The sequence below is a fragment of the Canis aureus genome, chromosome 24 (genome assembly GCF_053574225.1).
Source record: "Canis aureus isolate CA01 chromosome 24, VMU_Caureus_v.1.0, whole genome shotgun sequence".
Lineage (NCBI taxonomy): Eukaryota > Metazoa > Chordata > Mammalia > Carnivora > Canidae > Canis > Canis aureus.
In genome coordinates this window covers 43,948,853-43,973,767 of record NC_135634.1, presented here as the reverse complement: position 1 = coordinate 43,973,767, position 24,915 = coordinate 43,948,853, and the positions used below count along the sequence as shown (strand labels likewise).

At 51.2% G+C, this 24,915-nt stretch overlaps 1 protein-coding gene and 1 long non-coding RNA gene across 5 annotated transcripts in view; one reads left to right on the top strand and one right to left on the bottom strand.

Moving 5' to 3' along the window:
• GPR55 (G protein-coupled receptor 55) overlaps window positions 1–17,775 on the top strand; it is a 72,139-nt gene extending 54,364 nt beyond the window's left edge. For 2 of the 4 annotated variants that reach the window (XM_077869186.1, XM_077869188.1), the window contains exon 2: window positions 8,983–17,775. In XM_077869186.1, the coding sequence (XP_077725312.1) occupies window positions 8,983–9,956 (974 nt within the window). In that variant the 3' untranslated portion in view covers window positions 9,957–17,775. Of the gene's footprint in view, window positions 1–7,319; window positions 7,449–8,243; window positions 8,335–8,982 lie in introns of those variants that run through there. The other 2 variants (XM_077869187.1, XM_077869185.1) reach the window with 2 other exon arrangements.
• Window positions 14,562–24,866, bottom strand: LOC144296180 (uncharacterized). Its single transcript, XR_013363337.1, has 3 exons — window positions 24,341–24,866; window positions 22,153–22,226; window positions 14,562–14,869 (listed from the first exon to the last, which is right to left on the bottom strand). It is a non-coding gene; the product is annotated as an uncharacterized LOC144296180 (long non-coding RNA).
• Window positions 24,867–24,915: the final 49 nt, after the last annotated feature.

The following is a 24,915-nucleotide window of genomic DNA, read 5'->3' as shown; positions in this document are numbered from 1 at the left end:
CCCTAAACATTAGAAAACTTTAACCTAGGGGCAGTAGATTCCATTTCAGAGTTGGGGGAAAAAAAAACCTCCCGTATGCGAGAATTCCCCTGATAACATTCCAGATAAATGGATCTCTTGCCCTCCTGCTTACATACCTCTGGTGACAGATAGCTCATTACTTAGAGGTCCATTTCTATGGCACCTGGAGCCCATTCTATGGAGTCGTATAGTGGAACATGTCTTAAGCATTGGGAAATGCTAAAATGACTATTCTTTGATAGACCATCAGCAACTCTAGTCCTTTCCTCATGTTCTCCTGGGCTGGGGCTTCCTGGCCTCTCCCTATGCAGCTCGAGCACAGAGACAGCCCCCAGTGCACAGGTGACCAGAGCAGTGCAAGGGCCACTGTCACCTCAAGTTCCTCTTCTAGATTCCCTAAGCGAAGCCTGGTTCCCCTCATTTCTCATCGTATTTCTTATTTACAAAAATATTTAAGAACTCCCATTTCCCTATGAGCTGTGACTGCCCCTGTGTCTTGTGTACAAATATTTGTTCTCTTCCAATACTTGGGTAATGTAGTTCTGATTTTACCCCCGGCTCACACATTATTTAAGAGACCACTTAAGAGAGTGCATAAAAGTCCCTATTATATCATGTTAATATCCTGGTGCTCAGCAATAGCTGTGCTTTCTTGGTGGTCTGAGACAGAAGGGTAGACTTGCCATTACCTTGGGGTGCTTGGCTGGGCCCAGGAATGGGATCAATTTGGTGAAAGATCCTTGTCTTCTCCCAAAGAAAGTGTATTCCCTTGATTTATGATATAGCCCTCACTGATCTGCCTTTTTAATTGGGCTATTCGGAGCTCAAAATTTCTCTGTCTACTTGATCGATGATCCTCCGAGAGGAGAGCATTAAGGTCTCTACCTACAATTATATTTCTGTTTCTACCTCTTTTTGCATTTCTGGCATGTTCCCATTCTGTATTTCTTTGCTATGCGTATTGGAACAGAAATTAAGTGTTTTTTGTATTAAGTATTCATTGTAACTTTTACCTCTCTGTAAAGTCTCTGTGTCATTTTCTAAATTCTTTCTACGAAAAAGACAATTACTTCGCCATATGCTCTTTTTTCCTAGCGTTCCGTGTGCCTGATAAACTAGAGACTGTCCTATCATTTTACTCTGTCCATGCCTTTTTAGTTTTCTCCGTGTCTCTTATCAACAAAAGAGGATTGGGCTTGGGCTTTTTTAATGAATGTGCCCTTTGAGAGGCAGTATGATCAGTGTTAGGGAGTATTGTAATTCTATTATAATTGTTACATTTGTGCAAACCTCTGCGGGGTTACCCCTCTGCTGTCTACATGGAGACGTGGCAGGTTTTTCACGTTTAGTTCCTATTGTTGATTTTCTCTTCCTTGTGTCCCTTTACAGTAGACAAGATAATTTACCCCAAATATCCAATTTAGAACATATTTAAGTTTTAACTCTGACATTTGCTTCTATTAACAGTTGTCCATGCTTTGGGAGGATTTAATGTGCATTTTGAGGGTCTTTTGTGTCAGTCTTCACACCTTATGTTATAAACAATCTTTATGAGGTGATGGCTGGCCTGTGGACAGATGAAACTTTTCTTTTTTTTTTAAGTCACAGATCAGGTTCTTGCTCCCATTGTTCCTCCCTGAGATGTCACCTGCTGTCTCATCTGTCACTTTCCATTCTCAGATGCATCGTCCCCACGCCGCTTGGATGCTGCGTGTTGAAATGCTCATCTTTGACCCGGCAAGACTGATGCTTCATCAGCTGAGCAGGGTTTAGTTCAATGCATTCCTTTAAATTCTGTGTGACCTCACTCCTGCCCCCACTGTGCCTCAAACATACACTCAGACTTTTTTTTTTTTAAGGGAAAGTCAAAAGCTGTTCTTATTTTTCTCCTTTTCTCCCAGCATTTACTTACTACAACTTAAAAAAATTAAATTGCTTTCATATCATTATTAATTAAGCAGAAAAATATATACAGAGAGAGAGAGAGTTAAAAGATTGGATAAGCACTCATTATCTAACTGTTAGAACGTAACCAGTGTTTGGCATATGGAAATTTTTTTCTAGGTTTTTTTTTCCCCCAGGCGTGGGGTTTTTTAAAATCATAATTAAAGTCATTCTGAATGTATCTGTAGTTTGTGGGTTTTTGACTTAACATAGTCAGCATAAACATAACATAATCAGACAGAAAAATTTTCCATTGAGATTTACCATCGTGAAATTAAGCTCTGCTTGGCATTTAAATGCATGTGTGTTTTTTGCTATCAGAAAAAAATGTTAAACACATTTTCTGTACACAACTTCACCTTCTTTTTCATGATTTACTTAAGGTAAATTTTTTGATCACTGGGTGAAGGATGGATAAGCTTTCTATGACTTGTACTCTAGGTTATCAAATCTAGAAGCTGCATACACTCAAGCATATCGATGACTGTTTCACAGAACACTTACCGGCTTCTTTGTTGAAATGATGAGCAAAAATTTTATCTCTTTGTAAATCCTCTTCTGGGAACTGCTCATTCTTTGTTTGTCTACTGAGGGTCTTGATGTTATATATTTTTTATACGCTTCATAAAGAAAGACCATCATTCATCTGATGTATCTGTTTATTTTCTTTCCGTGGTCTATTATTTGATGTTAAAATTTTTTTTAAACACATTTGCCTAGGTTTCTAAATATTGTGGTCGGAATATAACCAACATCATTTCTGTTTTTTGTTTGTTTGTTTTTTTTTTTTTAAATGTTTATTTATTTATGATAGTCACAGAGAGAGAAAGAGAGAGAGGCAGAGACACAGGCAGAGGGAGAAGCAGGCTCCATGCACCGGAAGCCCGATGTGGGATTCGATCCCGGGTCTCCAGGATCGCGCCCTGGGCCAAAGGCAGGCGCCAAACCGCTGCGCCACCCAGGGATCCCTGTTTGTTTGTTTTTAACGGAAGACTTTGTTCTTTGTAGGCAGATCATTCATTTTGGTAACTATTTCTTAGATACTTGAGAAAAAAGTGGATTACCTCTCTGTTTAAAACCAACTTCAAGGGGACCCCTGGGTGGCTCAGCGGTTTAGCACCTGCCTTTGGCCCAGGGTGTGATCCTGGAGTTCTGGGATCGGGTCCTGCATCGGGCTCCCTGCATGGAGCCTGCTTCTGTCTCTGCCTCTCTCTCTCTCTGTGTCTCTCATGAATAAATAAATAAAATCTTAAAAAAAAAAAAAAAGAACCAACTTCAAGAGCTATTAATAATATTGTATTCATTCTATTGTTCCAATAACTCTACATCTTAATTTCTAATTTGCCTGCTTGATCTATTCAAATTTATAGTATTTGAGAGTCGGCTGCTACAGGGGTGTCTTTGCCAACGGCTTCTCAAATTCTAGCAATTATATTTCACGTGTTTTTACAGGATGTCATTCAGTGCATAAGATAACTGCATTGGCCTTCATAATTTTTCCTTACTAATGTAAAATACCTTAGCACTGATGTGTGGCTTTGTTATTAAATTCTATAATGCTGGGTATGAATATTGTCACTCTGTCTTTTCATCTTATCTGCCATATATATCACCATGGGCTTTTGCTTTGAACATTTCTCCATCATTCTCTATGTCCTTCAACATAAGTAACAAAGAGTTGTGTTTCATAATTGAACTAAAAACGTTAGTGAATAAAAGAAAGTGTAACTTTTTCGTGTGTATTATAATTTCTGTGCTCCCGTTCCTTTTTCCAATCTATTTACTCCTTTGCTATAGAGTCCGATTTGTTTGTTTTTAATCTTCTTTGGTGATTTTGAAGATAGGCATCCTGTTTTTAATAGGCAGTGGTGAGTTACTCAAGGTCTAAAAAAAAAATTCTTACACTCTCTGTAATTATCAAAGTGAAAAAAAAAAACAACAAACCCAGAACAAGAACTTTAATTTCCTTTTATGGAATATCTTATTTTGCCTGTGTCCTATTACTCACCACCACTCCTACCCCCTACACCCCCAGGATATTCTTCCTTCTTTGAGAATCGATCGAAGGTACTAATTCTTGTCTTTTTTAAGTGATCTCTTTTGGGGTGTTTTTCTTTTAATTTCACATTTGCAACTATCTTCATCTTTCTTTTTTTTAAAGATATTATTCATTTATTCATGAGGGACACACAGAGAGAGGCAGAGACACAGGCAGAGGGAGAAGCAGGCTCCCTGCGGGGAGCCCTATGTGGGACTCCATCCCAGGACCCCAGGATCACGACCTGGGCCGAAGGCAGACGCTCAACCACTGAGCCACCCAGGTGCCCAATACATAAAATCTTAAAAAAAAAAACAAAACAAAAGGGCAGCCCGGGTGGCTCAAGTGGTTTAGCGCCTGCCTTTGGCCCAGGGCGTGATCCCGGAGACCCGGGATTGAGTCCCACGTCAGGCTCCCTGCGTGGAGCCTGCTTCTCCCTCTACCTGTGTCTCTGCCCCGCTCTCTCTCTCTCTCTCTTTCTCTGTCTCTCATTAATAAATAAATAAAATCTTTAAAAAAACAAAACAAAAAAACCCAACACTCCTTGTGATGCAATAGGACTCACCACCTTCTGAAGAAAGAAAACACATATCGATGGTCCTGTGGGGAATGGTAATTGGGACTGTCCCCACTCCTACCTGTCACATAATGAGCAGCTTCTGATGTAAATGGAAGCGTGAGGACAGCCTCCCTTCAGGTGAACCGGCTGCCTCCTGGGAGCACTGCTGCCCCATGGCCCAGCTCTGCCCCTTCGGCTCCGCAGCCACGTGGACGCTGTGGCCACACCGTCCTTGGGCTGTTTCCAGCCAACCCTTGAGCCTGGCAGAGGTACTCGTCCTGGGTGCCTCCTGCTTGACCTGGGTCTCTCTACCGGCAGCCTGTGCGTGGGGCCTCCCCAGAGGCCTGGCCTGTACCTTCTCAGAGCCGCGCTGCCCTCTCCCCACTGAAACCTTCCTTCCCTGTCTCCTTCACAGATGTCAGACCCGCTCTCCCCTCTCTCCTACACAGGCATTGGCCCTAAGAAATCTCTCCAGGGTCTGCTCCTGGCTTGGCACCTGCTTCCCAGCCTCCCACCACCCACCTGACGGGGCCACAGGTGGCTGGGTGCGGACCCCCCACCTGTCTGCTGCAACAGGAGCTCTGGGTGGCCCCCCTGGCCACGGGTCGGGTGTGGGGAGGTTGCTGGCTCCCCCACAGAGGGGCTGGCTTTTCCTGGCAGCCCACCTTTGAGAGAAAAATGACTGTTTTATCTCTCGCTGCGGCCTGGAGCCTTTTTATCTTATTCCAGAGAAGTTCCTGATCTTTTTTTAAAAGAAGATTTTTCAAAAAGATGCCTTCCTTGAACTTTCAGAGGGAATTCGGACGATTAATTTTCAGATTCTCTGCTCAGTCTGCCATTAGCTGGAAGTAGTTTTTTTCTTCAAGCTAATTTCTTTTTGCTGGCCCATAGCGCGCTTTCTCTCACTTCAAAGACCACTGTCTGAAAAGCTCCCGTTTGAAGTCTGTCAGTAATTCAAATGTGACCTTTGGGATTGTCCTGTTGGAGAACAGCTGGTAGAGCTGAGGTGTGCTTCCTGCACACACACCTGGTGCCATCGAGTCAGACAAGCCCCAGCATCCGTCAGACCATTTTCTCTCTTCCTTTTCCCTTGGTTTGCTCAGCTCAGCTGTGTGTTGGGGCTGGGCTTGGTTTTGAGCATCACTGATTTTTTTTTTTTAATTGTTGGCCACGTTAGTTCTAGTCTCTGAGCCACCAGAAATGTGGTAGATCGGTCCATACTATTTCTGGAAAAAGTATGCGCTCCTTTTTATCGCAGTCACGTTGAATCTTTTAAACACAAAGCGATGGTTTGTGGCTCCTGGTTTACTGCTGTTTCTGCTGCTGAAGACGGCTTCTCTGAACCCACTGAACCTTCTTGTTTGGCTTTGCGGGACTTTCCGGGGAGAACTGGATGGAATTTTTGGCTGCTTTTGTCTTCCCTGCTAAAGATGCCAGAAGATCCTATAGATGGGCCTCCTTCCAAAAAAAAAAAAAAAAAAAAAAAAAGAAAAAAAAAAAGAAAAAAAAAACCTAGAATAACTCAGAGCCAGCAAGAGAAATTTCAATAATGATGAGTTTAAAACCCAGCCTCGGGGACGAAAGCTTTGAGTGTGAGGACATACACTTTCCTAGATCTTTTGTGACACACACCACTGAGAACAGTTAACACAGAGGAAAGCCATCAAATCAAGTAATGTGTGCTGAATGTTTAGCACATAGCTCTCCATGGAGGATAGAAAAATACATTCCTTTTTTGTTGTTGTTGCCTAGCTGTTAGGGAGGGCTGGGAATGGCATTATAGGGTCTTAAAAATACCCAAATATAGGGTCTTGGAAATGCCCAAATCTTTCCTCCCCAAAGGCTTTCAAGGGAGCTCTACTGATGAGAAACAAAAGCAGAATGGGGATTCTCTTAATGACATCTGAGTAGCAAAGAACTCAGTCACCAGGGTGTTCACTGTGGAAGCCGTGTTCCCTGGTAAAACCTCACGAAACCTGAATGTTCGTCAATAGGGCTGTTGGCTAAATGGGTTGTGGCATCTCCACACAACAGGATGTAAGGGTGCCATTAAGAAGAAAAAGCCAATTCAGAGATGCTGATGTGGAACAATTTCCAAGAAATATTACAAAGTGAAAAAGCAAGGGACAGAGCTGTGGGTGTCATCTTTTCCAAATTTAAAGAGGCATCATACATATATATGTATGTATGTATATGTGTCTATATATGCATATCCTTGGAAAATTTCTGGAAAAAGTGTGCACAAAACTGTTAACCGTGGTTGTCTCTGGAAGGACAACCCAGGCCCTGGGGTACAATGGAAGCCTCTGTCCTTTTTTTTTTTCCTCCCTTCTTTTTCTTTTCTTTTTTCTTTCTTTTTTTATTTTTTGTACTGTCTATATATCTTATTGAATGCTGTTTCAATTAAAAATAACAATAACTAGCAGAGGGACACCTGGGTGGGTCAGTGGTTGAGCATCTGCCTTTGGCTCAGGTTGTGAACCATGGGGTCCTGGGATCAAGTCTCACATGGGGGTCCCTGCAGGGAGCCTGCTTCTCCCTCTGCCTATGTAATCTGCCTCTTTCTGTGTCTCTCATGAATAAATAAATAAAATCTTAAAAACAAACAAACAAACAAACCAGCAGAATAACAGAGCTCAGCAGATAAGCGTGTTGGTCACTAGTGCAGGATTCTCGGGGGGAAAAGACTATTATGTTGCCACCTTCTCCCTGCCACGTCTATGTTTTGGGCCCCAGTGCCTGCTGGCAGGAAGTCACTGAGGGTGGGAGAGGCGCACCCAGCAGGCCGTGGGCCAGTGTGACTGGCCTCTCCTCTGTAGCAACCCTGCATGCTCATGGACCCGCACACCCAGTGCTGCAGACCAACCAAGTCAGCAGATCTGCATCGTGAGTGGTGGAGGGTGGGGGCATGGATTTTGGGTCACATTTGAATTCTCTGTTTAGCAGCACTGGTTCTGGAGGCCTGAGTCAAAAGTCTTCTGGGTTTGATCTGCTCCAGGGCTGCTGTTATAAATTGAATATTTGTGTCCCATCCACCTTCCCAAATTCATATGCAGAAATCCAACTGGCCAAGGTGGTGGTATTATGAGATGAGGCCTTTGGGAGGTGATTCAGTCATGAGCGGGGAGTCCTTGTGAATGGGAAAGCCCCCTGGTTCTCTTTCTGCCACGTGAGGACGCAAAGAGAAGTTGGCAGTCTGCACCCTGGATGAGGGCCCTCCCCCAACCGTGCTGGCACCCTGCTCTCAGACCTCCAGCCTCCAGGGCTGTGAGAAACAAATTTCTGTTGTTTATGAGTTACTCAGTCCAACATATTCTGTTACGGCAGCCTGACTCAAGACAGCTACCCACGACAGAATAGAGATCTCGAGAGGCATGCAGCCGCCCTGCACACCCCCAGACTGGCTAGCTCTTAAGTGAGACCTGGTCAGGGCCCGCCTTGGACCCTGATGGAAAGCCCTGACCTATGATCCCCTATGATCCCGCCTTGTCCGCTCGCAACCGGCTTCCCTGTGCAGCCACACCTGCAGCCCCGGCCCTCTTATCCTTGAGACAAGTTCTAATTGTCCACCTGCCCCAAGGCCTTTCTCTGCCCTGTGGAGGCCTCCAGCCCTCATTTCATTCCCTCTGGGAATGTCCTTTCTTCTGCTTTTCTCCATTTTCTGTCTGGTTTTCTCCCCAGGGTAGCAAGAGGCTGCAGCATCTCCAGACCTTTTGTCTTTCCAGCTTCAGATGCCATTGAGACAGCCCCAGTCCCCTTTCTAGAAACCCAAGTAAGAGTTGCCATTGTTCTTCAATGCCTCCAGCTGGGTCAAATGTCCATCCCTGAATCAATGAACAACTAGTCACCGCATCCAAGGGAATGTGACATGCTGACTGCGACCAGCCCTTTGGGCAGGGGTGGAGGCAACTCTATCCCACCTTCCTGGATGTGGGTGGTGGAGAGCAGAGGGACAGTGTGCAAGGAGGGTCTGGGTCCCCAAAACAGCATTTGAATTCCTGATCAAGCTGTAGCTTGGGTCAACCCTGCCCTAGTTGTGTTTTCAGTTGTGTAAAATTCTGTCCTTTGCTTAAGCCATTTTGGGTCAGGGCTTGTGTCATTGTTACTACTCTCAACAGGAGTTCTGATTGTAAGAAGAGGGACAGATGTTCACACACAATTCCATTTTTGTAAAAGAAAAAGGCACGTGCGAGCGCATGTGTGCAATAGTATGTGTGTAAGAGAGAGAGAGAGTCTGGAATGATATCCATAAAAAGGTAACAGCGGTTATATCTGGGCAGCAGGATTGGAGGCAATCATCTTTCTTGCATTTTCTAATTGTTACTTAGTGGGCACGAATGACTGTATGATAAAGTCATCTGGGCCTGTCACTTGCAGAGAGCAAGAGGAAGCCTATCTAATCTTGTCTTTGGTGTTGTAGGAGACAACATGAGCCGGCAGCTAAACAGAAGCCAGAACTGCTCCTTCAGTGACGTCGATGAGCTGATGAAGACGGTGCAGTTGGCTGTCCACATCCCCACCTTCCTCCTGGGCCTCCTCCTCAACCTGCTGGCCATCCGAGGCTTCAGCACCTTCCTGAGGAAGAGGAGGTGGCCGGATTATGCCGCCACCGCCATCTACATGATCAACCTGGCCATCTTTGACCTGCTCCTGGTGCTGTCCCTTCCGTTCAAGATGGCTTTGGCCAACGTGCGGGCCCCCCTTCCTTCCCTCTGTACCTTGGTGGAGTGCTTCTACTTCATCAGCATGTACGGGAGTGTCTTCACCATCTGCTTCATTAGTCTGGATAGATTCTTGGCCATCCGGTTCCCGTTCCTGGTCAGCCACCTCCGGTCGCCCAGGAAGATCTTCGGGATCTGTTGCACCATCTGGGTCCTGGTGTGGGCCGGGAGCATCCCTATCTACAGCTTCCATGGGAAGATGGAAAAATACACGTGCTTCCACAACATGTCCGATGGCACCTGGAGCGCCCAGGTCTTCTTTCCCCTTGAGGTGTTTGGCTTCCTCCTTCCCATGGCTGTCATGGGTTTCTGTTCCTCCAGGAGCATTCACATTCTGGTAGGTCGCCGGGGCCTCACCCAGGACTGGGTCCAGCAGAAGGCCTGCATCTGGACAATTGCAGCCAGTCTGGCTGTCTTTGTGGTCTCCTTTCTTCCGGTCCACCTGGGTTTCTTCTTGCAGTTCCTGGTACGGAATGGCTTCATCGTGGAGTGCAGAGCTAAGCAGAACATTAGCTTGTTTTTGCAATTGTCCATGTGTTTCTCCAACGTCAACTGCTGCCTAGATGTCTTCTGCTACTACTTTGTCATCAAAGAATTCCGCATGGACATCATGGCCCACCGGCCCTCCAGGGTCCAGCTGGTGCCCCAGGACACCATGACCAGCAGGGCCTAAGGAGAGAAAGACCCTCCAGGGGAAGGAAACCCCAGCCCCAAATCCTAGTAGCAGATATCCTGTTCCGAGGTTTCTGATGTAGTGGATGAATGTGGCACATCTCCTGGTATGCTTTTCCTTTTGGTGCTTCCAGAACACCATCTTGCTCCCAAGACCATTCCCCAGCACCCAGGCAACTGGACATAAATCACTTGGTATTTGGGAATCTCTGAAGGACCCAAGAACCAGGTGAATTCTTTATTACTAGGTTCAAAAAGCATGAGGCAAAAGAATTGAAGAAAAGAGTGAGGCCATCTGAGCAAGACTGTTTCCCAGCTCCCCTCATCCTTCTAGTTAGACTAAAAGATTCTGGAAAGGAAGAAACAGGAATGAGGAGAGAGAACCAAGAGGGTTGGTCATGGTACGTGGAGGTTTGGGCAGAGATGGAGCAGTAGGGATGTATCAAGCTCCTATTTTAGTTTGGGAATCCCAGGGTAGAGCAGACTGGCACCTCCCAGTCCCTTCTCTGGCTCTGGTGGCCATTAACCTCATAGCTAGTGGGGGTGATTGGAGCCGAGCAAGATTATACAGAGAGCCCCAAGTTTCCTATGGGAAAGAAAGGCCCAGAAGGCCAGCCAAACCTTCTTGTGTTCACGAGGAGGCTGCAGAAGGATGAGGGAAGCTGGTGTGAGTCAGGCCGTGGCAAAGATATAGATGCTTCGTGGAAGCAGTGGGGACAGAGTGGAAGGGCATTGGTGACACCTGGGGCCACGAGGGACTAGGACACACCTGGGGAAGGAAAGAAACAGGCCAAGGGCTGGAAGTGGACAGCCACCCCCCCGCTGCTATCATGGTGTCCATTACATGGAGCTCTAGCACTGGCCTTGGGGGGAGAGAGGCTGTGGAGACAAGGCTAGGAGAGGGGGAAATTCCTGAACGTGACCAACTTGCTATCTTGAATAGACTGGGAGATGGTCCATTAGACTGTTTCACTGAGAACGATGAGAAAGAATCAGGCTTGATTTGGTTCAGCCAGAGGAGGATAAAGACCATGTGCTTGTCTTGCCCGCCTGAGTCCTGTCTGAGCGCTGGCCCGGTGACACTGGCCACAGAACTGTCCCTCTCCAGGGGCTGGGAGGGAGAGAATGAGCCAGCCAGGGTTTGGAGGAACCATCTCGATGACACAGAGCTCCTGGCAGTTCCTCGTTGGAGACTGTAAACAATTGAATCACGGTTTGGTCTGGGCTTCTCTGATGATCTTGAGGAGGAGCTGTGGTGACAGCTGAAAAGCCTTCTGATGACTCAAGCTGCTCCAGAGAGTAAAATGATTACAAGGATCAATTGTGGGGTGGTTTTGCAAGACGGAGTGAGTGGGATGACATGTAAGAGATAAGACTTCATGTGAAAAGAAGCGGGGGGGATGGTCTTTGGGAAGAAAAGAACCACTGTCTACCTGTAGGGAGGGAGGCTTCCACCCCCATGTCATGGACAGAAGGTAGGGTGGCTGCGTGGTGGGGAACGGGGTGGTTTAGATAAAACCCTGACGGAGGAGGAGGAGGAGATTGGGCGATTACCCCAGGCTTGCAGCCACAGGGCCCTGTGAAGCGGTGGGCGGATGGGGAGGAAGGATGGAGGGCAGAGCTGCTTCCTGCTTGAGAATCCCCAGCTCCACCCAGAGCCATCCAAGGGCAGGAGCCCCTCTACCTCTGTTTCTGCCACAGCCAACTCAGCGGTCGGGTGGAGGTGAGGGTGAGGAAGCAAGTGTCGATGCAGGGGTGGAAATGGGTGCGGAGGAGTGATCCCAACCAGGATCAGAGGCTCCCACCCCACAGACTGGGCCTTCAAGGAGCCAGCAGCCTTCTGGCCCCTAGAACAGTGAGAAAGTCCTGTTGTTAAAGTCTATGGTATTTGTCACGACAGCCCACGAAGACCAATATGACAGCCATCTCCTGCTGACCCAGGAGCCACCTCCCATCTGGGCTGTGTCCTTAGAGGGGCAGGACTGACCTTACTTTGGGACAGCGCCTCCCCACCCCCAACCCCGGGGACAATGCTAGTGCACAAGCTGCGCCTTCCTCTTGAATCCCTCTCTGGGGACCCTGTGAGGCTGAAAGTCAGTATATTAATGCTTTACATTGGCTATGGGTTCTGATGACATTTGCAATAGGAAGACAAGCCTTGTCGCAAGTTGCCACAAATAAACACTAATTGCAAAGATGCTTGAAGTGGCTGAGGGCTGGCAGGTAACTGTGGAGACCAGAGGCTAAAGGGGAGCCTGCTATGCGGGGCGGTCTCCAGGTAAGGACACAGGCAGGAGATGGTGGAGACCCCCCACGGAGCCGCCGACCCTAGTGATGTGGACAGTGCCCTCGGGGCCAAGGGAAGGCAGCTGAGGCCACCATGAGAGCCCCGCTGCTGAGGGCAGGCAGGGGACCTCAAGACCCATAAGAGTGGCACTTTGGGGGGGGAAGCACCCCCTGCAACTACCATCGTGGCCCCCTCTCGCTTTTCTCCACCCGCAGCCGGCCTCCCTCGTGCATCTTCCCGGGATGCACAACCACGAAGAGGCGTTTGAGGGGATGTGGGTGGCAGGGCAAGGAGGACCCGTGGAGCTTGAAGTGGAAGGACAAATGGATGCCCCTCTGCCCAGCGTGAGCCTGAGCATCCTGTCCCGGCCAGGAGCCTGCAAGATGCGTCCTCCTCACAAGGCCACTGCGGGAGGGCCACATGGCACGTTGATGGGGAGCACAGGTGACCCGCTGCCCCTTGCAGCCTGGTGAGATGTGAAGCACTGTCACTTCAGAGCCCGACATTGGTTCTGCTTGGTGGAGGGGCCCTGAGCTCACCCAGAGCCTCCACCAGCCTTTGTTCTGGGGGCCATCACTGGAGCCAGCAACCCAGACACCCCACTGTGAGGTTGGGGGGGTGGGGGGCGCCTATTGTCACGCAAACCCTGCAAAGTGCATCTGTTCCCCTGCAAGAGACCTCTTCACTGGGGACAGCGGGGATGAGGCAACCGTGCAGGTGATGGCGCACAGATAAGTGTGTGCCCGCTGGCGGCCTGCAGAACTGAGGACAGGGACCCGGCACTCGGCTTGGGCTGAATGCTGGTGGTCCAGGATTCAGAGATGCGGGGTCCAAGCCGATTCCCATGGATGGGGCATCTGAGACGGAATGACTCTGCCTTGGGGAACAGACCGTGTCCAGGAACTCCATGATCGTGTGGGAGGTCCAGGGTCAAACCACAGCCCCATCAGGGGATGGTGGGGCTTCCCCCGAGAGCAGAGAGAGGCCCTGTGAACTACAGGGCGGCACCAGATGGGTGGGGAGACCTCGCCCTCCCCCCGGCGTGCTGGGCTCTGGGCTCTGGGAACGGCCCCCTCCAGAGGCGGGTTCGAACCCCCTTGCTGTGCTTCACATCCCCCCGCCCCCCGCCGGGTTTGTAAGTCTCAGGCATGGACTTGAAGTGGCAGCCGGAGCTCCGCTCTCCCTGAGGGAGTCCAGTGTGTGCAGCAGAGCGGAGCGTGGCACGAGGGCAGGATGGGGGCGCATGCGGGGAACCCGGCAGGAGGAGACCAGGGAACACCTGGGGAGGAGAACCCGGAAGGAGGAGAACCCAGGCCTGCGCTGAGGACCTCAGAACCACCAGGCAGTAGGTCCCCATCGGAGAGGGCTTGGGTGCACCTCACCCAGAGGCCCACCCAGAGGACAGTGGCCATAACGCTGGGTCAGCGGCTCACACCAGCTACTCGGCTGGATCTGCTCTGGGAGGAGAGGTCGGGGATGCGTATGTGGCTGGCCCCAAGAAGGAGAGGCCAAGCCTGTGGCAGGGCGGCGAGCCAGAGGGCAGAGGGCATTGCCTTGTTCTGGGAAGGAATGCAAAACGGGCAGGTAGAGAAAGTCCCTGGGAGCAGAGGCAGCTGGGGACAGTGGTCCCTAAGTGTGGAGCCTCTCGAGAAGCCAGACCCAGTGTCTTTGCCTCAAAGTGTCTTGGAGATGTCCAAGCGCTGTGCTCAGGGCAGAGCCCCACCTCGAGGGGGCAGGCCGATGGGGGTGGGCTTGGGTGGTGGGCTTTCTCAGCGCTCAACTCCTGGTCCACAGCTTCGGGGAGCTGGACGGTACAGGGGACCAGCCAAAAAGCCACAGTGGCAGTGACGCGTGAATGAGCGACATTGATTCCAAGAAGGAGTGCATGCAGGGCCTCCCAGGGCTCCCACCTCCCTCAGGTAGGGGACTTGGGGCCTGTTATGGACTCCATCAATGTTCACATCCTCCCCAAATTTACATGTTGAGATCCTCACCTCCAGTAGGATGGTATTAGGAAGTGGGGCCTTTTGGGGGTGATTAGGTCATGAAGGTGGAGCTCCCGGGAGTGGGATCAGGGCTTGTATAAAAAAAGACACCCCAGAGAGCTCCTTGCACGTCCTGCCACGTGACAACACAGCGAGGAATCACAGTCTGTGAACAGAGTGAGGGCTCTCCCCAGAACCCAACCGTGCGGGCACCCTGATCTCGGACCTCCAGCCTCCAGAACTGTGGAGAAATAAATGCTTGTTGTTGAATCCCCTGTCTATGGTGTTATGTAATAGCAGCCAGAACTAAGACGGGACCCAATTTAGCAATGAGTTGTTTGAGAAATTGAAGAAATGTTATTTACCAAAATCCCCCTTCAAAAAGGAAAGTATTTGGGAAAGTCCCTGGGGCTCAAAGTGGGAGCAGCTGTTCCAAGAAAGAATCGATTACTTCAGAAAGGGAGGAAGGAGGAAGGGAGACCAGAGGGTCAGGGAGCAGGAAAGACCTAGAAGGATGGCAGAGGGCATGTGTGACCTGGAAAATCTTCCCTGGAAGTGATGGGGTGTCGTGCAGGGCCCAGCATGAGCATATGTGCAAACGGGGGGACAGGAGGCTTGGCAGCCGGCAGCCTGGGGCAGCACCTGGGAAAGAAAGGTGGAAGCTTGTCAGCCATGGAGCATGTGGTCATCACGGCAGGGGGAGGGGTGCTCTGTTCCCCCTGCAAGGCTGTGACACTGGGGTCCCAGTCAGGCTTATCCAAGGGGTCACCCTGTGGGGGTTGAAGGTGGCTTGGTGCCTGTGGGATCAGAGCAGGGCACGGCCACCCCCATGGGCTGAAGGCTGGACTCCCCAGCACTACCTCCTTCCCGTGGCTGAAACTGGCCACAGCCCTGAGCCACACTCAGCCCCGGGGCTCCCAAGGCTGGGAGAAGGAGGAAAGCTCAGGAGCTGGGTCGAAAGGTCAAGGCTGACTGCTTGCTTCAACCCTGACCCTATAGGCCCATGGCCCAGTCACCCCGTGCAGTGTGCCATGTTCCTGCTGTGCCTAGGACGCAACAACCCATGGGAAATGTCCGGCACTGGCAAGGACTCCATAAGTAGAATCAATTTAGAATTATAATTGAAATTACTCTGAATTAGAATGAAATTAGAATTGTGGTGAGTTCCCTTAAAAAAGAAAAAAGGAAAGAAAGAAAAAGAAGTTGTGGCTAGTTGCTGTCTATGTAGGTCACAGGTCTCTGATCAACTTTGTGTCATGGGTTCCTCCTGCAGTCTGGAGAGGTTTGTGGGCTTCCCCCAGGATAACAGATTTGTGGGTTTTTTGTTTTTTGTTGTTTTTCAAAGATTTATTTATTTATTTTAGAGAGAGAGAGAGAGAGAGAGAGAGAGCACGCCAGCAGGGGGAGGAGCAGAAGGCGTGAGAAAGAATCTCAAGCCAACTCCCTGCTGAGCGCAGAGCCCCCCATGTGGGGCTGGATCCCAGGAGCCTGAGGTTAAGACTGGAGCAAAAATCAAGACTCCGATACCCAACGAACTGAGCCACCCAGGAGCCCCCGCAACATAGCAGTTTTATTTTATTTTATTTAAAGATTCTATTTATTTATTCATGAGAGACACAGAGAGAGAGGCAGAGACATAGGCAGAGGGAGAAGCAGGCTCCGTGCAGGGAGCCCGACGTGGGACTCGATCCCGGGACCCCAGAATCACTCCCTGGGCTGAAGGCAGCGCTAAACCGCTGAGCCACCCAGACTGCCCAACATAGCAATTTTAAATGCACAAAGTAAAACACGTAGGATCATAAAGGAAACCTAAAATATTGAAATACAGTTACTGAAATTTAAAAATTGTGATACGGCAGCAAGTGTGCTTCTGTATTCAGGCCTCGCATGAGAGGTTCTGTTACTTGCTTAACAACTATCATAATTTCGAATTAGTGATGAGCTGAGCTGAAACAATATTTGGAAATTTCTGCAGCAGCTGTGGTGTGATGTGAAATTTGCTGTGACTTCTGCTGATGGCCAGGTCCCAGGGACCGTCTCCACTGCTGTGGTGTGATACCCACTCACGCAATAGAAGGAAATACTGGTTTCGACTAACGATCAGTGAAAATAAATAGGCAATGGTTTTCCCCAGCCAGTTCACGACTCCTCTGAGTTCCACTCCTGACCTCCAGGTTAGGAACCCAGGTTTGGGCAGACCTAAGGATACCTGGAGACAGGTGTTCTTCCTCTGGAGAAGGAGCATCTGCGTGCCCTCTTGGTTATGCAAACTGGGGGCCACCAGGGTGCCATCCTTTTCCTCATGGGGTTGTGGGCGGCGGGGCTCAGCAGAAGCTGGTGTGCCCCCGGCTGGGGTGCGGCACTCTAGGGTGAGGCTCTCTGGGGCGTTCTGAAAGCAGAGACACCCACATCCCCACTCCTGATCTCTGAGATGCAGAGTCGGGCTGGCTTGTTCAGGTGTGCTATGGTGAGGCCCTCAAAGTGAGTCACCCTGAGTAAAGCGGGGAGCCTGACAGGCTGTTCTCATTTCAAAGGGGGAGGGCTGAGGCCGGCAGGGAATGTGGCTGATGCTTGGTCTCTTCCCATCCTGCCACCCTGCCCCCACTGCCAATCCCCCCCCCCCCCCCCCCCCCCCGTGATGCTTTAGGAACTGAAGGCAGGATGTGGGGAAGTGGACTATAAAGGGCCATAAACCTGAACCTAGATCCCGAAGGGCATCCCAGCCTTGGGGCAGCAGCGTCCTCTGTTCCTCAAGCTTCAACAGTGACCCCTGGTGACAGCAGGGAGCAACAGCAGCCGTGGGCTCCTGGGACCCCGCTTCTCCCGGCCGGGGTCAGGAGGCCAAGCTGACCTCCTCTTTGGGCTAAGAAGGACCCTTGGGTTTGGGAAACTCGGAGCGACCCTCCTTACTCCGCCCAGTGAATTTGGGTGAAAAAAGAAAGGTAAACACATTTGTAATCTAAGTTGGTGAAGCGAGTCATACCAGTTACATCACTGTCCTCCTGTTGTGTATATTTTATTACGATTACCATTCCTCCGATGTGTTGACATAATGAGTTCCACTCTCAGGGAATGACTTTGCCTAAACTTCTGTAAAAGTTCTCGAGGGCACATTACTGTCGTGCCATAAAGCACCTCCAAGGTCCCATCACACCAGCAGATTTAGTCTTTGGCACGATTGTGAATTGTTTCCCTACCTCTCACTCCCAACTGCAGCGCCCCGCTCACCCCCCCCCCCGCTGCTCCCCCCCCCCCCAGGCCATCCGTCCTCATTCTGCTCTTCATCATCTGCCCTCGGGAGTCATTACTCCTGGTATAAGTGCTTGGCCATATGGTTTTTCTGTCTTGGGACATTTGCAATGACACTGGGAGAAAGCTGTAATTCAAACAAGAAAGCAGGGGTGGGGGAGACACTTTTGGACATAGCCACCCACCCACCCCCCAAGCATCTAAAGTTGCAACCAAGAACCTACACAGGTGAGGCTGACTCCCAAGGCTCTGGGGTATCTGGAATCAGGAAACCTGGAGAGGAGGCTCCACAAGGCAAATGAGCGATCCCTTGGCAGAGGATGGGGCTTGGGTGCATTTTAAATTTCTGCGTATTGGGGTGCCTGGGTTGCTCAGTGGTTGAGCATCTGCTTTTGGCTCAAGTCATGATCCCGGGGTCCTGGGATCAAGTCCCACATCAGGCTCCCTGCAGGGAGCTTGCTCCTCCTTCTGCCTATGTCTCTGCCTCTCTGTGTGTCTCTTGTGAATAAATAAATTAAATCTTTTAAAAAATAATAAATTTCTGTGTATTGTGATCTGTGTCCTTTACCCTTGGCTTTCCATAAAGTTCCGCACACTCAGTAGCCTTGTGACAGTCGTCCTTTGTGGGAGGAAGGAAGCGGGGAGATTTCCCATGTGGGCTCAGCCCCACTGAACTTGTAGGACCAGGGCTAAGAGGGAGAATCATGCAGTTTCCCCGGAGACTTCTAGGAGTGTGGTGGGGAGTGCCAGGGTCACAAGCCCTTCTGTTTGGAGAGCAAAGGGAGGGCGACATCACCCCCATAATGCTGAGGACCTGGGACTAGTGATAGGTATGTCCAGGACCTGCCTGCAAAGGGAGCTGCTTCACAGTGTGGAAACATGTAAAACGGAGGTACGAGGTATGAGGGGCTCCTGCTTCCTGATTCCCAGGTGAGTGCTCTTTCCACAGCAGCGCTCTGGGTCTCAGTGCCCTAACCTGTCCTCTGGAGGCCCCCCCAGGGCTCTCCACAGACCCTGTGCCCTCAGAGCATGACCCCTCTGCCTCCCAGCAGAGGTAAGTGCAAGCCCACCTGCCCGCCTCTGCCTCATTGGTCCCTCCAGGAGCTCTAAATAGAACAGGTCCTTCCTAATCGGGGCTCACAGCGAGGGCTCACGTCATCTTTCCACTCTCGTGTGCCTGGCACAGGCTGGGCACACAGCAGAGCCCGTAAATGCCTGGCGATTGACAGCTGCAGACACCACCACGGCCCCAGCCCTTGCTTCAACCCAGAGGCAATTGGAAGCTTGGCTCTCCCTGCATCCGGGGCCCTATAGCAGCCACCTGCTGGAGACAACAGAAAGCTGGAGTCCTGCCCCAAGCCCCTCCTCCCCAGCTGGGTGAGGGAGCCTCGGCTGCCCTTGCTGGAGGTGATAGTAATGCTGGGGCAACTGGTATGTCTCATATCACCACTGACAAATAAGGTCCCATTTCTCCTAAAGTTCAGATAACAACTCTAAACCCCCAACGCGATGGGAAAGGGCGCTTGTGGCTTGGGATAAAATTTCTGGTGAGAGCATCACACGGAGATTCAAAAAAATGCTGAACTTGAGTAACTGAGACTTGAGGGTAGGTCATGTGCCCTGGAAATCCCTGGTGACCTAAACTGTGGCCCAAGGGATGAGGAAGACAAAGACACCTGATGTCCTGGTGAGAAGTTGAGATAAAAATGTTCCATAGGGCAGCCCCGGGTGGCTCAGTGGCTTAGCGCCACCTTCAGCCCAGGGCCTGATCCTGGAGTCCTGGGATCGAGTCCTGTGTCGGGCTCCCTGCATGGAGCCTGCTTCTCCCTCTGCCTGTGTCTCTGCCTCTCTCTCTCTCTCTCTCTCTCTCTGTGTCTATCATGAATAAATAAAGAAAATCTTAAAAAAAAAAAAGTTCCATAAAAGGTGAAAGCAGAAATGAGCAACATTTCCAAATTAATGTATTACTTACCTCTTCCCATGGAATCCAAATAGATATTTAAAAACAAACACACATGAACCACTACAAGAGACATTTGAATAGTTGCCTGCATATCCTCAGAGTTGGGATATTCAAGTGAATCTTCTCATTTGGAAGAATGATTTATTTTTATTGTACATTTTTTTTAAGATTTTATTTATTTATTTGAGAGAGAGCACGAGCAGTAGGAGGAGCAGAGAGAGAAGGGCAAGCAGACTCTCTGCTGAGCGGGGAGCCCAAAGATGCGGGGCTCACTCCAGGACCCCAAGATCAAGACCTGAGCCGAAACCAGATGCTTAACTGAATGAATCACCCAGGCAACCCATGTGCATCTTCTTAATGGCCAAGTGGGAGATGCCTCATACTCAGGGTTGCCTTGGGTTTGGGCACAGATGGCATGAGCCCACGATTCCTGGAGAAATCCAGGTCTGGGTAGATGGAGCAAATCCAGATTCTTCTAATGGGATATGGAAGCAAATGGAATGTGGAAGCAGATGTCTGGGCTAATGCCTGCTTCCCTGCCACAGCTGAGTGCCCCAAGGGCCTATCCCTTGCTAGGGATCATCACCAGCTGCCATCAGCTCTCTATCCTGGAGGGAGGCTAGAGGGAGGCCTCATGTGGATACAGTCACCCACAGGGGTGCCCTCAGCAACTCATCTGCAGCTTGGAGCTGCACCTATTTACTTGGGTTAGCTCAGGTTGGTTTCTCTTGCAGGCAACGAAGAACCCTTCTGTTAGGGAAATGAACTTTCCTGCTCCAGAAGAAGAGAGGCTGATGGTGGGGAGTGGGGATGGGGGTGCTCTGGGTGCAAGTGGGACGAGGAGGTTCCCTCTCTGATGCGGGATGGGAAAGAGGTACCTTTGGACACACCCCTCCCACAAGCCTTAGGGCTACAAGGGTAAGCCCTTTGGGATAATCTCACCTTTATTCCCATTTCCTTGGGAAACACTGGATCAGGATTTTTTTTTTTTTTTTTTTTTTTTTTTTGGCAAAAAACCCTCTGGGGTGGTGGAAACCGCACAGTGACCATGGATTGCCCGGGAGGGACAGGCACAGATTCTTCCCTTTTCTGGGGTCCGGGAAGCAGAAGTCTGACGTGGGGGTGAGGAGACCTCCAACGGCCCGGTCCCCAGAGACCAGGGTGGTCTCCACAGGAAGAAGTGTAGGAACAGGAAGCTGCTGAGTTCACCGGGTGCTTGCCAGCAGCATCGGCAGTGTTCCGGCTATGCTATGACCCCATAGGCGGCCCGGGTCCGCATTTGGCACCTGGCAGCTGCCCCCTGAAGGTCAAAGAAGTGACAGGAATCTCCCCCTTCCCCACGACTTCCAGGGATTCTCACTGTCCTCAGGTCTCGGCGTAGACACACATTTCTCTGGGTGCCTGACCCAAACCTGACCCCCCCAGCTCCCGTGAGGCCCCTTCCTATGTGTCCCCATGAATTTCTAGCTTCTCACATGGAACTGAGGCCTATGAGGGTTTTTGGCTGCAGGGAACTCACTTGGATCCCTTCGAGAAAAGCAGATGATGATGCTAAGTACACAATTTTATAAATTGACTAAAAATTATTGCGTTGTTGAATAAGGAAGGAGGGAAGGAGGGTGAGAGGGAAGGAAAGCAAAGCATGTCTGGATGTGTGTGGAAATAAAGGCAACAGGACTCTCAGCTCCATTGCAAGGCCACTGAGAGCCCTGGACAGACGTACCACAAGGCCTCCCTGGGTGGGCCTCACAGGGCCTGGAACAGGGCTCAGTGCTTGAAAGGGTTGGAAATTTCTAGAAAGTTTACTGACTCTGATCTCTCCTTCCAGCCTTTCAGCTCTGTCTCCTGCTACCACTGCCCCTCCCAATGGCCACTGTCTCTGTTGGCCAGTCCATGTGTGTTGATGGCTGGCATCCTGAGGATGGGCCGCCTGGGGGGTCAGGCACTCCCCACTGATAGGGTCAACCAGGGCAGGGGCGCCATGGGGCCACCCAGCACATGACACGGCCCCCTATGGAGCTGCTCCCTCCAGCGGGGGCCTGTCTTATTGGAACAGTCACTCCCGTCTGTACTCTGTGGCTGCTTTCGAGCTACAGCCACAGAGTCGAGTAGTTACGACAGAGCCTGTAGGGTCTGTGAAGCCACAATATTTCCAATTTGGCCTTTTGCAAAAAACATTTCCTGACCTCTGCACAGAGTTATAAACCTTGAAAACAGAACCTTGGTCTCATTCACACTTGGATTCCCAAAACTTAGCTGAGTGCCCACATATAGTAGGAGCTCAGTAAATGGTGTTACATGAATAAATGAATTGCTCTTTGCTGAATCTGTACACTCGGAGCCCCTTGCTTTAGAAGGAGCACCCTTCTTAGACTCCTGCCCATTGGGCAGGGTGCCCAGCTGTGCCAGTTCGCTCAGGCCTGTGGGCTTCCCAGGACCTGGGATGCTCAGTGCAGAAGCTGGAAAGTCTTGGGCAAAGGTGGACAATTCTTTTACGTTATGTTGAACAGCTTTTTCTAAGGAGAAGCATTTTGGCCAATTAATCCACCATGGGTGGCTGTGTGGAGCTGCGCGCCCAACAGAAACACTCACACGTATAAGAGCCTACGTAAGAGCAACAGATTCAGACAACCGGGTACAAGAGCAAGGCAGTGCCCGATGATGGTAGCCAGGGGGCCGGAGAGGCCAGTGCGGTAGGGATGCTGGATGTTACCGAATGGAGCAGTGGAGATCTCTTCGGGCTGATGAAGAAAGGCTTCCTGGGAGCCGGAGTCCAGCTGGTCTGCCCTGAAAGAGAAGGAACCCATCGCTGGTAGGGAAGAAGGAGGGCAGTGATTTTATTGGTGTACGAGGTCCCTAGGGTCCAAATGTCAATACCGGTGAAAACTCAGAGGCGGTCACAAAGCTATACCTGAGCCAGTTTCGGTGGCGGGGGATGAGGTGTGATCAGCCAGCCTGGGGCCTGTGCCCACCTCAGAGGGGGCACGTGGGGAGCCCATCGTGGCACCAAGCAGCTTGTGGAGTGGAAGAGGAACTCTGGACAGGAAATCAAGATGACTTGGTTTGGGCTCCTTGGAAAGCAGAGCAGGAACAAAGGCTCAAGTGACACTCTTTTGTTAGGGAGGGTGGCCCCTTGGAGCAGGAGAGAGGGAAAGGGGGTGCTGCGGGGAGGAGGACAAGCCAGTTCCAGAGAGCAGCATGGAGCTGGCCGTGGCTTGGTAACAAACCTGAGGGGTTGCTCAGTCTCATGGGGCCATCCTGAGAAGCCATACAAATCACTGATTCTCAGCATAGTCCTTCAGAGGAGAAAAAGAGAATTTGTTCACAGCCTCCATCTCACGTTGGTTCCCTGGCAGTTGTTAACTGCCTGGACTTCCCCGTGGAGATGGGTGGATGCAACGTCTCCTTCCCTAATGTCCAGGGAAACCCCAGAAGCAGGAGGTGCACGGCCTGAGCCAGAGGCTGCTGAATTGTGCGTGGGTGAGGCCACCCGAGTGCACACACAGGTGTGGTCTCAGCAGTGGCTGCAGCTGGTGGCCAATGGCCCGAAGATAAGTGAGCGAGGTCCAAAGTGGCACACGGATGGGTCTGATGCAGAGGGGACTTGAGAGTGTGGGGTTGGATCAACTAGAGCCACCAGGGTCCTTCTCCAGGCCAGCAAGGCTCCAGCCTCCCACTGAAGCAGAGACCAGGGCTGACCACCATTTGCACAAAGAGATGACCGGGGCTGGGGCGGTCACTGGGTTGAGGAAGGTCCACTGTGACAAGTGAGAACCAAGTCCTTAGCTCCCACAAAAGCAAAGGGCAAAATGAGCTCCTCTCCGTGGAACCCAGAGTGGTCTTAGAAGGTCGCACAGCAAATGCGGAGTTAAGCTAAAAGAAGGCATGAAATCTCAGTTGCTTATTTTCTTGCCTGGAGCAGATAAATCCTAAAACAGAGCACTTAGGTGTGGCGCTGGGGGTCCGAAGACTAAACAGCTAGGTTTGAAATTTTGCCAAAGGATCTGCAGGGTTGGGAAGCAGATGGATGCCAGGACATCTGGAGAGACCCAGGATCTGCCCAGGCCCAGCCCACAGCTGGAGGGAGGCGGGAGGACTTGTTCTCACCCGGTGCTCTGCTCATCCCACCGCATCCTGCTCAAACCCCAGCCTTCCTCTCCGTGCCGGAGCCAGAAGTCGTGATGCCCAAGTACTGGGTTCCATCCCTTTGGCCTCAAGGCCGGGTGAGGAGAGGGTGACCCTTGGTGGCTGTTTGTGGGCCTTGGTCACCATCTCCCTGTGCAGGATGGTCAAGGCTTCTGTAGTCTGATGGGAAGTTGGCCAAGGTGAAAAAGAGAGGTGGAAAGAGGGACACTGGGTGGGGGTGGGGGGGTGGTCACGACACTATGAGACATTGAGCCTTGGTGGCGCTCTGTGACTTTGAATATAAGCCCAACACATAGCTCCCCCGCGGCACCCCGGGCTTCCCCCTCGCGGCTCGGCGCACTGTCCCATCACTTCTCGATTGTTCCCTCCCGCTAGACATGAGCTCTGGGAGGCAAGGCCTCCTCTTGTTCACGGCCTCCCACCCCCGTGTCCCTGTGCGTGCTCCCAGAGGGCAGGGCCCGTGTCCCGCTCGTCTCTCCCCATCCCCTGGACGGGGCCCAGCACGCAGCTGGCCTCCAAACCATTTGCTGCGTGAAGGACTGACCTCACCTCCTGACCTCACCTCCTCACATCTCCTTTTCGGTTCCATCCCAGCCTGTAGCCGGGGAAAGCTGAATGCCGTGCAAAGAAACTTCTCTTAACAGCTAGGAACACTGTGATGACCCTGTCTGTGCCGAGCTGGGGGTGGAGGTGGTGGTGGGGGGGCTCCTCGGGGCTCTGGCCTCCCCAGGACAGCCAGCCAGGAGTGTTCTCACCTGCGGTCCCCTCGTCCGCCCTCACCCCCGGGCGGGGTGGCCATGTGGCTGCCCTGTGAAGCTGGTGGAAAACAGCTCTCCTGAGTGCCCTCGGGCTCTGGGCTGTCCCAGGGGGGCCACCGAAGCCCTGGGACTTGGGGCAAGTCACCCAAATACTGTTCTTTCCACCTCGTTTGGCCCAGTTCTGGTAAATGCAAGTTTTATTACCAGCAACGGCAACAGGCTAGAGCGTCGGAGAAGATCCAGCTGGAATCTTTCCTGGTCTCAGAGGCGCACAGTCTCTGTTCAGCAAAGCCTGGCCCGGGGATCCTCGGTGACAGCAGTCTCCCGGGTAACCATGGGTCAGAATGGGGAGCCCGGGCCCTGCTGGGGGGGTCTCTGGAGCCAGCTGGGCAGGCTGTGTGGGGCAGCTCTTTTGTGAGGGGTTCGCGTGGGGTAGAAACGACCTGGGTGGGCACCGGGCTCCATCCACATGGCAGGCCTGGAAGGTGGGTGCACCCGGGGGGCCAGGGGCCAGGACGCCCTGTGACATCTGGGAGAAGGGGGTGCTCCTGAAACAGGCTGCATCTCACCCC